Source organism: Centroberyx gerrardi, chromosome 7 (assembly GCF_048128805.1).
Source record: "Centroberyx gerrardi isolate f3 chromosome 7, fCenGer3.hap1.cur.20231027, whole genome shotgun sequence".
Lineage (NCBI taxonomy): Eukaryota > Metazoa > Chordata > Actinopteri > Beryciformes > Berycidae > Centroberyx > Centroberyx gerrardi.
Window position 1 is genome coordinate 26,207,596 of NC_136003.1, and position 11,665 is coordinate 26,219,260.

The 11,665-nt window shown below is 43.0% G+C and overlaps 1 protein-coding gene across 3 annotated transcripts; it reads left to right on the forward strand.

Annotated features, from left to right (window-relative positions):
• The first annotated feature begins 55 nt into the window (after positions 1-55).
• Positions 56-10,001, forward strand: ddx42 (DEAD (Asp-Glu-Ala-Asp) box helicase 42). Of its 3 annotated transcripts, none has more exons than XM_071900911.2 (18): positions 56-117; positions 1,399-1,618; positions 1,757-1,907; positions 2,006-2,067; positions 2,514-2,550; positions 2,950-3,102; positions 3,223-3,327; positions 3,775-3,894; positions 3,995-4,171; positions 4,317-4,445; positions 4,587-4,686; positions 4,779-4,826; positions 4,928-5,025; positions 6,048-6,324; positions 7,037-7,263; positions 7,373-7,483; positions 7,898-8,005; positions 8,402-10,001. In XM_071900911.2, exons 2-18 carry the CDS (start codon positions 1,401-1,403, stop codon positions 9,056-9,058), a joined length of 2,778 nt encoding a protein of 925 aa, XP_071757012.2. In that variant the 5' UTR covers positions 56-117; positions 1,399-1,400; the 3' UTR covers positions 9,059-10,001. The 3 variants fall into 3 exon arrangements, with proteins under 3 accessions (XP_071757012.2, XP_071757011.2, XP_071757013.2); XM_071900910.2 differs by having other exon boundaries at positions 60-117; positions 1,394-1,618; XM_071900912.2 differs by lacking the exons at positions 56-117; positions 1,399-1,618; positions 2,514-2,550 and having other exon boundaries at positions 1,892-1,907.
• The last annotated feature ends 1,664 nt before the right edge of the window (positions 10,002-11,665 follow it).

The following is an 11,665-nucleotide window of genomic DNA, read 5'->3' on the forward strand; positions in this document are numbered from 1 at the left end:
CACCCTGTCGCACACAAACGACGACACACACGTAAAAAAAATTGCGCGCACTGATGACACAAGCACCGCTGAGGTCCAACTGTGAAAACAGGAGCTCTCACTAGCATCAGTAAACAGGTAAATACGGCTTGATAATCACTATAACGGAATTATCGATACACACAGTTCATAAATAACTTATGATAGACTGCCTGTGTTTTTGGAGGGCACCCTAACTAAACAACATTTACTGCAAGTCGTCGAGCGTCACCTCGCACACCCACATCGTGGCCCTGTTTTGCGGCCTTGAGCTACTTATTAGACGCCCGATTTTTAAGAAGTGTTGTCAAACTGATAACTTTATAAGTAGTCAGTCCGAACCCAAGCTAGCCCTAGGCTCTCGCTGCCTTTCCAGGAAGGTATTTAGCAAGTCGCTAGCTAGCTGCTTGCTAGCCTCGTTACGTGCCTCTCTCACCCTCATCCCAGCTACTACAGTTATCTTGTATGGAAAGAACGTCACGCCAAACTCCACTCAAAAATCTATCAATTAAAGGTAGCCTTGCGGCAAACGTAGAACATGAATTAAGACTTATTACGAACGGATAGTGTCCACTGACATTTTTGTTTTGAATATGATCCGCTAACCGAAATGTAACTGTATTTCAGTTACATTCCAACTTGGTTTACGCTGCTTGCTACTGCCCACCACGGTGTATTTTGGTGGAGGAAGATTGCTTGAATAACACGCGAATCGTTCTAAAGGTTGGAATTTTATTGAATTTAAAACTGCTTGGTAAATTATATGTATCCCGAATTTATCCGCGGAATCTTACGATACGATGTATGTATGTTTGTCAAACGGCACATTAAATTGCAAGATTTCTGAATTGAGCTCACAGCAGGAGATGAGGCTACTCCTCTACCTGACCCGCAACGGCCGGTCGTATCAATTTGTGCTGCTTTCGCTGTGGTAATCTTGGGTTGAAAGGACCGTTGTTTCCATAGTAGAGAAACTCTATTCAATGAACCGTTAGTGGCCAATCTTCAATTTGGCATGCGAATAATCCGCCAAGCACTTTATTTCAATAGAATTTTAACTGTTAGGATTGGTTCTCCTGTTATTCCCACTATCTTCTTCCACCAAAATAGACCATGGAGAGTGAAGACGAGCAGTATAAACCAATCTAAAAGCTGAAATTTTACTGAAAAAAGTGATTCTTCGTGTACCGAATTGAAGAGAGGCTTCTAACAATTCAGAAATGGCCTCAAGTCATATTTTATATGGTACATGTTTGCCAATAAGCAAGGCAGACGTTAAATTGACAGATTTTTTTATGTATTTGGTGTGACAACATGTCATGTATCAGGGCTATGCAAGACCAGTAGTTGAGTTGTTTCCCCGCTGTTTCTACAGCACAGCTATGAATTGGAACAAAGGTGGCCCAGGTGGTAAGCGAGGTTTTGGGTTTGGAGGATTTTCCCTTGGAGGTGCAGGGAAGAAAGAAGAACCCCGCCTGACTCAGAAATCTCACACATCTTTTGGGCCCACGGGATCAGCTGGAGGATATGGAAAGAACCAGCAGCTCCCTTCATTCTACAAGATAGGAACAAAAAGAGCCAATTTTGATGAAGAAAATGCGTGAGTATAGACCTTTATATGCACAGAATTCAACATCTGAGTAAAATATAGTTTGATCAATGTAGGACTACCACTGTGTAAATATTCATGTGATAATCATTGCTTTCTCAATCCCTGGTCTTTGTTGTTTTGGTCCAGGTATTTTGAAGATGATGAAGAGGAGTCCAGCAGCAGCGTGGATCTGCCATACATCCCAGCTGAGAACTCACCCACACGACAACAGATGAAGTCTGGCGGCGGCTCGGACAGTGAGGATGATCCACTGGATGCCTTCATGGCAGAGGTTGAGGTGAGAAGAGAATTAGAGTTAAGCAGAGACAAAATAGAATACACATTCAAATGCTTTCCCAGCTGTTTTCCCTAACAAATCTTCTTTTCCTGTTCCAGAGCCAAGCAGCCAAAGACATGAGGAAATTAGAGGAAAAGGAAAAGGAGAAGAAATCTGCCAAGTAAGACTTGCAATTGCATGTATTTTTTTGTTAAATTGTTTGTTTGTTTTTTAGTCTCATCTAAGGTCCTTATGCAGGTGCTCAAATTGAAACCATGCATTTGAAAAATTATTTGACCAGAATTAGAAAAAATATCTCCCACAGATTTTGTGAGCTACAGTATAAGGCCACTAATTTGCCATTTTCATTGTGTTATCAGGTAGATAACTGCAATAGGCATTCACTACTTTAAGACAGGGCTTACTTTGTAATGATGTGGCTTTATACAGTAATCGTTTCTTGAATATCTCCAATTGACTGGCACAACAAGTGACACATCCAGCAATGTTTCTTGCTGGCTCACTAGATATCATCAGATAAGTGACCTTAGTCATAGTGGGATGTGGGCTACCTTGAGTGTATGAACGAGCCGCAGGGAAGTTTTTTTTCTCCGCTTGTCATTTCAGGGGTATTCGTGATGACATTGAAGAAGAAGATGAACAAGTGAGTGAGCCCTCCAAAGTTCTTAATCCACTACATCGCTGATCTCCAGACCAACCATTCCCTCTACCCTTTCAGATCTTACAATGCCCCCCTCCCCCTCCCACCCCTCTATCTAACACTGCAGGTTGCACATTTAGCATCATCATGATGGAGTTATTTTTCTTGCATATGTTATTCTTGTTGTTTAGCAATGGGACAAAAAAAGCATGTTCAGCTGTTGATTTACTTCGGCGAGTGACAGAGCATTTAATATGAGAATGTGAAAAATAATTTTGCCCTTCATTATAAAACTGAATGTCTCGTTGGGTATTTGTGTGTCTCTCTGCTGCTGGTGCCTGGATGCTGTGTTAAGCAGCAAACCGGCTCGGTGGTTCACATGTAATGCTGTGCTGTTTGCAGGAAGCCTACTTCCGCTACATGGCAGAGAATCCCACAGCTGGGCTGACGCTGGAGGAAGAGGACGAGAACATCGACTATGACAGTGATGGGAACCCGATTGCCCCTACCACCAAGAAAATCATCATGCCCCTTCCTCCCATCGACCACACTGAGGTACGGCTGAGAAACACACAGAGCTGAGACTTGTCTTAACCATGGATCTGCTTTTTTTATTGTGGGTAATGTTAGGGATTTTGTTGTGATTTTGTTGCCTTTTTTGTCATCTTTTTGCAGATTGATTATCCCCCCTTTGAGAAGAACTTCTACAATGAGCATGAAGAGCTGAACAACCTGACAGCAACTCAAGTGTTGGAGTTGAGACACAAACTCAATTTGCGGGTAAGACCATGACACATGTGTCACACATCGGTATCCAAATGTGGTTTACCTGGAATTCATACACATAATACCACAGTACTGCAGTGTGGTACAGTAATTTTTTTTTAGTGGTGATTGAGTAATTTTGTTTTGGTCCCAAGTCCCTTTATGTTTGGCTCCCATTTTAGGTTCTGGTGTACATTTTAGCACTACAATATTTTTTGCTAAGATAAAAAAACATGATTTGTAAACATGATCTTACTTTTGGTGGGGTTAGGTAAAATATAATTAAATTTTTTATTTAACAATTTTTCTTGCAGTGGTAGTCATTTTCCTGCAGCAGCGGCTATGGAGAAATGCTCTTTGGAGGCATAGGCCTTTATCATGTGAACTGTTACCATCATCAACAACATCAGTCCTGAATGTCCTTTGTTTCATGCTCCTTTTTCTTCTTTTCCTCATCCTCAGGTGTCTGGTGCTGCCCCTCCCAAACCTTGCACCAGCTTTGCCCACTTCGGTTTTGACGAGCAGCTAATGCACCAGATCCGCAAGTCTGAGTACACTCAGCCCACACCGATTCAGTGCCAGGTACAGTGCAAGACCGTCTCAAGGCTGCAGCATAACTGAATGATACCATAAACCTTTCTGAATAATGCCATACTGTTCGTGTCCTCTGTCTGGGATTTAGGGAGTGCCCATCGCCCTGTCTGGACGTGACATGATTGGTATCGCGAAAACTGGCAGCGGCAAAACGGCAGCTTTTATCTGGCCCATGCTAGTTCACATCATGGACCAGAAGGAGCTGGAGACCGGAGAGGGGCCCATCGCAGTCATAGTGTGCCCCACCAGGGAGCTTTGTCAGCAGGTACGAAATGGAGAGCGATGGGATCAGATTTGGTGAAAGTATAGAAGACATTTGCTGTAATACCACCAAGACTATATATATGTGAAGAAGAGGTTTTTTTTTTTAAAGAAAGTCACTAAAGCGTATCACTGTAAATGTTTCCCAGATCCATGCAGAGTGTAAGCGTTTCGGGAAAGCCTACTCGTTGCGCTCTGTGGCGGTGTATGGAGGAGGCAGCATGTGGGAGCAGGCCAAGGCTCTTCAGGAGGGAGCAGAGATTGTGGTGTGCACTCCGGTAAGAAGGGAGAGGTCCAGTTCTCTGTGGATGACGTATCTTTGACTTTTTCAGTTCTTTAACCTGCCACAGAAGAAGAATATTCACGCTCTACCACTGCCACAAATGTGAGTTATACTGATTTTATGTGTGTGCACACAGGGTCGTCTGATTGACCACGTGAAAAAGAAGGCCACGTCTCTGCAGAGAGTGACGTACCTGGTGTTTGACGAGGCAGATCGCATGTTCGATATGGGCTTCGGTGGGTTGGCATCATAAATTCTGCAACAAAAACTTAACTTTTGCACTGTAGCTGTTTTATTTTTTACTGTTTTTTTCCCTTTTCTTTCTTAGAATACCAAGTGAGATCTATTGCCAGCCACGTCCGCCCAGACAGACAGAGTAAGTGGCTCTCCACAAGTCTTATGACTGTCTTTTTTGTTTTCATGAGTAGCTGGACTACAAAGCATTTTCTGTACATCTAAACATGATTGCCCTCGCAGCCCTTCTGTTCAGCGCCACTTTCCGAAAGAAGATAGAGAGGCTGGCCAGAGACATCTTGATAGATCCCATTCGTGTGGTGCAGGGAGACATTGGAGAGGTATGTGGCCTCACTCATCTTCAACACTGTAGCTACATGAAAATGTCTCTGACAATATTTCAAAAACAGAGATGATTCTATCCTCAAAAACTATTTTGAACTATTGTGCAAGCAAAGGTCTTAAGATTATTCCTAACATTAAGGTGCTAAATGTAGCATTTTAATCAATAAATCAGTACTGCATTAATTCTAATACATTAATATAGATATGAATATGCTGTATACAAATAGTATATATAATATATATACTGTAAACAAATGAGACTATCGTAGGGAAGATTGCCACCCTCTACCAGCCTCTACACTGTATTCTACATTGTGTGTCACTGGGTCGGTTTTGGCGGGAAATCTGCAGGATTGCTTTATGGCACAAAACAGGAAGAGGGCATTGTTCTACCAGCAAACTGAGCTAAAGCTTTCAGAGTTTTTCGCAATGACAAATGGTGGAAGAAGTGAAAGGCTGATGGAAAAATAACTTCCAACATGTTTATCCTCTTCAGAAAAGACAGAAGACTGAAGAAGTAAAAAATGGCAACATCATCTTTGTGACAGGAAGCAATAGGGTTTATAGGAAATGTGGTCTTCATTTTGAGAAACACTAGCACTAACAATACCACTGGTGTGAGATGAAGGCTACCAGTTGGGTCGACCATGGTCTTTTTTTGTTTACGGATATTAATTTTGACACCGTGGTCTCACAATTTATTTGACAATGAAATATTGATGCTTAAAAATGCTACACATAGCACCTTTTAATAGTAACCTGTAGCATGCTTTACATTTATGTCGAGCAGTAGTTTTTGTTATTGTTTTTTCAAATGGTGGATATCTCATTTTGGAATTAACATTTTTGTATTATCTCAGTCACACTGAGTCTACTTTAATCACTTCTCTTGTTTAATTTTGTGGCAAAAATGTTCCTGAGTTTATTCAAACTGGCATTAAACGGTTTAAAAAAATCTTAAATTTACTTTGCTGAAACCTGTGGACGCTGTGTTTTTCCTATCCTCCTCCTTCACCAGGCCAATGAGGATGTGACCCAGGTGGTGGAGCTGCTGCTCAGCGGGGCAGATAAATGGACGTGGTTGACCCGGCGGCTGGTTGAGTTCACCTCGTCCGGCTCGGTCCTCATCTTCGTCACCAAGAAGGCCAACAGCGAGGAGCTGGCCGCTAACCTGACCCAGGAGGGCCACAGCCTGGGCCTCCTGCACGGAGACATGGACCAGAGCGAGAGGAACAAGGTCATCGCTGACTTCAAGAAGAAGAATCTGCCCATTCTGGTGGCCACTGATGTAGCAGGTGAGCACACATGAAGGTGACTGTTTGAGCTGTTTTAAAAATCACTGTAAAGCACAGACTTTTGTGGCTTATTGGTTTTATAAAACAACAGTAGCAAGAACACAAATGTTAAAAAAAAACTTTTATTTTTAATCGATAACAGTTAGGGTTCAAGTTTTTGAAGGCTGATACCAATATTTTTGGATTGAAGCTGCCGATAGCCAATACTTTGTGCCAATATTAAATATCGTCAAATTTGACAATTTTCATGCCAAGTGTTTAGTGTTTCCCCCAGAATCTTATTTTTAGCAGGGTGGAAAAGCCTGAGAACAGCATTTGACACCAACACCGTTGGACACTAAAACCCATGGTGGTGATAATGAGGATGTTGATGATGATGATGTTCTGATCTGATCAAAATGTTGCATTAGAATCAGTTGTACCAGTGTAATATTGATAAATTCTACAATAAATATGTAACCAAACAAACTGCATCATATCCATCACATTGGACATTGACGGCACTGATTGGCTGAATCCAGTTTTTAAGAGAAGGCCAAAATCAGCCTGATAAATCAACAAACTGATATTTCGGTAGTCAAAGGTGTGCGTTAATTGGGTATTTTACAACAGCTTCAGACAGCTGTCAGCCAATCAGAACTGAGGACCAAAACTACCTGTTTTATCAATAGTCATTTAAACCTTTCTTGCCTCCTGTGTCTGTTCTTCCCAGCTCGTGGTCTGGATATCCCATCCATTCGCACAGTGGTGAATTATGATGTGGCGAGAGACATCGACACACACACACACAGGATCGGCCGAACAGGTCGTGCTGGAGAAAAGGGCGTGGCTTACACCCTTCTAACCAACAAAGACACCTCATTCGCTGGTGATCTCGTCCGGAATCTGGAGGGAGCCAATCAAAGCGTTACCAAAGAACTGATGGATTTAGCCATGCAGGTGAACTAAATACATTGATAAATTAGAACGGCCCTAAAACAGCTTTCCTATACACATTGCTTTTTAGGAGTGAATGTTTTTAACCTTGTTCAATTTATATTTTTCCCAGAATCCCTGGTTCAGGAAATCCCGATTCAAGGGTGGTAAAGGAAAGAAGCTGAACATCGGAGGAGGCGGTCTGGGGTACAGAGAGAGGCCGGGCTTGGGGGCTGAAAGCTCTGTGAGTTAAAAATTAAAAGTGTAAATCTGTTCTATGTATTTTTGTAATGTGGTCATAATCATAGTGATGACTGTATAAAATGAAAGGAACAAACCATTAGCTATAATGTAGGAAAGATATGCACTGCAGGCTCCATTAAGGTCCACTCTGAAGAATTGAAATGGCACTAGACTATAACAGTAATGTCAAAACAATACATAATTCACACAGTAACATTATAGATTTGAAGGCCCACTATTAGCTCCCTATTAAATTTGTTTTCAGATGTGTCACAAAAGAAGGTACAAAGACTATGCGTCCGTACAGAGAGCTGGAGATAGACATAGAGACTGAGGCGATTTTCTAGTATTGGTATTAGTTGATGAAGGAACTTCAGAGCCTCTTGATGTCAGTAACACTCGGTTTTCTTTCCAGGAACGCAGCAGCGGGTTGCTGTCTTCCTCCACTAGCTACGAAGGCTACAGCAAACCAGCCACCGGGGCGATGGGAGACCGCATGTCAGCCATGAAACAAGCCTTCCAGGTAGCCCTCTCTTCACCTCCAACTTGAAACAAATATGTTAATATTTTCTCATTTGTTATATATTGCAGATAAGTTTATTGTTATAATTTCACTTTATTTTCATACTGCATATATTTGTTGGGAAATGTTCTCCCACTCCAGTGGGTGGGGAGTGTTTATTCCAAAGAAGAGTATTGGCCAGGAAGTGTTTTGAAAGACCGAAATCTCAGCACCTGGCAAAGTAATGGTTGGGTCATTGGTGTTGATCAATAACCCTTTCAACTCCCTACAGACAGATTATGATCATTGTGTGCTATGGGCCAGTAAAAATCTTACTAATTGCGCCTTTAAAGTTTCATCTCATCATGTTTTTGTCTCCTCTCTAATCTCTTCCTCTGCATGTCTCCTCGTCCCCAGGCCCAGTATAAGAACCACTTTGTGGCTGCGTCCAGCGTCTCCCCGAAGCTCACCACCAAGTCCAGCAGCTCGTCAGGCTGGACCAGCGCCGGCAGTCTGAGCTCCGTGCCGACAGAGGCCGCCGACAGCTCCGATCGCTCCCGGGGAGCCGTCGCGTCCATGGCCCCTCCACCGCCTCTCAGCATCGGGACAAAGATGGCCGGCTTTGCCAGCGCCGGCTCCCTGAGCACAGTGTCCGCCAGTCAAACCGGCTCGCAGCACAGCTACCCCCCCGCCGCCCCGCCCTCTCTGAGGGACAGCTCCCGGGACAGGCACGGAGAGGACAGAGGTCGCCACGGAGACAGAGATCGCGACCGCTACGGGGACAGGAGCGACAGGAGCGACCGGCACGGCGGCGGGGACCGGCACGGGGACCGGGAACGCCACGGAGACAGAGATCGCGACCGCTACGGGGACCGAGATCGCCACGGCGGCGGCCGCCACGGCGACAGTCGCAACGGAGACGGAAGCAGAAGGGACAGAGATGAGTGGAGGAGTGAGAGGGATGGGGGAGAGAGGGCGAGCGGGGAGGGGAGGGGGGACAGAGGAGACAGAGGGGACGATAGCTTCGCCGTCCCTGATCCACCAAAACGTAAAAAGAGCAGGTGGGACAACTAAAAAAAAAAAAAAAAAAACACCGATAGCAAAATATCTGCAACCAACTGCTCCTCGGTGAGCTTGTCTGTTCTGTAGGCCGACGGCAGGGCAAAGCAGAGGAGGCCGACAAGCACAGGAATTTAGGGCTTATTTTGTGGACTTTGGAGGGAAAGGCACTGAAGATGCTGTCAGACTGCTAAGGAATTTATGATGGTGAGCTCTGTGATTCGGTCAGAGCTCGACCCCGGCGTCAGGTAGACCGAGACATGCAGTTCAGAGACGGCCGCTGTACATAAACCATCAAGACTGTTATTCTATCAAGTCAATAGAATCGAGCAATAGAGCTGTAATTGATTCTGATGTCGGTAAACACTCCCAAGTTAGGATGTGTTGGTTGTCGTCTTGTTTTCTCTCACTGAGCTCCTACATGCTTTTGTGCTTGCAAAACTGATGCTGTATTTTCCTAATGGATCTTTGACAACTGTGTGTGTGTGTGTGTGTGTGTGTTTTGTTAATCTACAATGCTAACTCTTTGTTAGAACGGTTTCATTTTTGAAGGCGCTCCATGGCAAATTACATTCATGATATGTACATGTCAAAAAAAAAGATAGATTTTTGTGTCTTGTATTCAAGTTTTAGTGAAGTGCCTTTCCTTGGCATTTAGTGTTTCTATGCTTTTGAAATTATTTTCGTCAAGCTGCATCTGTTTGTATGAGAAGAATTTCAAGTGTTCGTTCACAAGTGGATAATGTGAAGTTTTGATTAAAAGACTCCCTTGTCATCTATTTTTGTATCTATTATCTATGGCCGTTCTTCAACTATTTTATTCATTCTATTTTCCCACCGAAAAAGCATCTGCACAGCTAGTTTAACTGAACATGAGCTCAGTTAAGTGTTTAAATGCACTCATATGGAAAAAGATTTTGTTTTTCTCTGATCATGAAATAAATCTGGAACACCTATTCTCATCTGGTTATTTTCTACATTTAGTTTTGATTGGTTTAAGTTTCTTGTCCTGTCTATTATGTGCGATAGTGCTGAAACGATTAATTGATTAGTCGATTGACAGAAAACTCAAGTAATCAAGTATAAATCAAGTAACGATACCAAACATTTGCAGGTTACAGCTTCACAAATGCTAAGATTTGCTGCTTTTCTCTGTTTCATATCACTATAAAATGAATCTTTGGGGTTTTTTTGGCTGCTGGTCGGACTAAGCCATTTGAAGAATCTCTTTGGGTTCTGGTAACTTGTGATGGCATTAATTTTGTCATTTTATAGACTAAATTATGAATCAAAATAATCGTAATAAGCAACATGTTTCACAGATCGTCCACTGACACAAAGGGAAGATGGGATTGAGGTTTGGCCTGGGTGGCAGCTACTTCGTGAGCGTCACCGCTGATAAACCGCTGAAGGCTAGATGCAGCCACTAGTAAGCTGAGACAGTTGGCTGGCAGCCTCTATCTGAAGCACTTTGAAGATACGAGTTCAGACTGAGAGCCAGAGGGAACGATACCTGGCTGCCCGCCTGCCTGTTATTATGTTTACCTGGCAGGTGAAACTACAATGCACAACACACAGGAGGATTTTCATTCAGTGAGCTCCACCCCAGCTCATGATAGCACCAACACCATCCCCCATTCACAACCTCACTCCACTCCTGTTTCAGTGTGAAGGGAGAATCTGACATCTGTTTTCAGTTAGCGGACGGTGGGTTCACCCCCAGCTACATACATAAACTTATGGAGGCAGCACAATTGATTAAGACAACTGAAGGAATTTCACGCACACCTCTACTACTATTCTCAACTTTCCTCATTGTGTTGTTATATCAAACAGGCCTACATACTGTATGCACTGTTTGAATGACATAGCTGATCACTGAACAGCTCTAAACACCTTTTGTGGAGACACGTTGCATCTTGTTTTGCATGTCAGACTAGATGCTGTAAATGTGGCCTAGGTTGCAGTGAGCTGCTGAGGAATTAAAGATTAAGAGATCCATGCATTGAGCTCTTACAAACTGTTGCGACAGTGCAAAAGGGTTGCTCACACACTGGGATAGCTCAGAGTGTAGAGAAAAATTGATTTATTGTATTTAGATGTCTGAATAAATGTCAAAACATGAAAGAATTATAAGATCTGGTTCAATATATAATATCAATGTATAAAATCAGTGAACCCCATTTTCCACAGTGCTCCTGCACTCTCCCCTGTGTGTGTGTGTGTGTGTGTGTGTGTGTGTGTGTGTGTGTGTGTGAGAGAGAGAGAGAGAGAGAGAGAGAGAGAGAGAGAGAGACTGCATATTGCACTACTAGGTCAGGACTATTTTTGTCGTGATTGTCTTTATGAATTATTAAATTGGGAAAATAAATAATAAAATATGATTTATTCACTCTTCAATGCAGTAGCTCTAATGATGGAATGGCACAGAAAAATTGTTGGCCTTGCCTTGAATAAAATGAAAACCTTGGTATTTCAGCAGAGGGAGGAGAGAGGTGGGGGTAGATGCTGCCTTCAAGTGCTCCTCGTAGGCTCCTATTCCTAGAGACATGACAACTAAAAGTGAAATATAACTGAAAATAGAAACATACAACAATACGAATAATTTACATAGTACGCCAA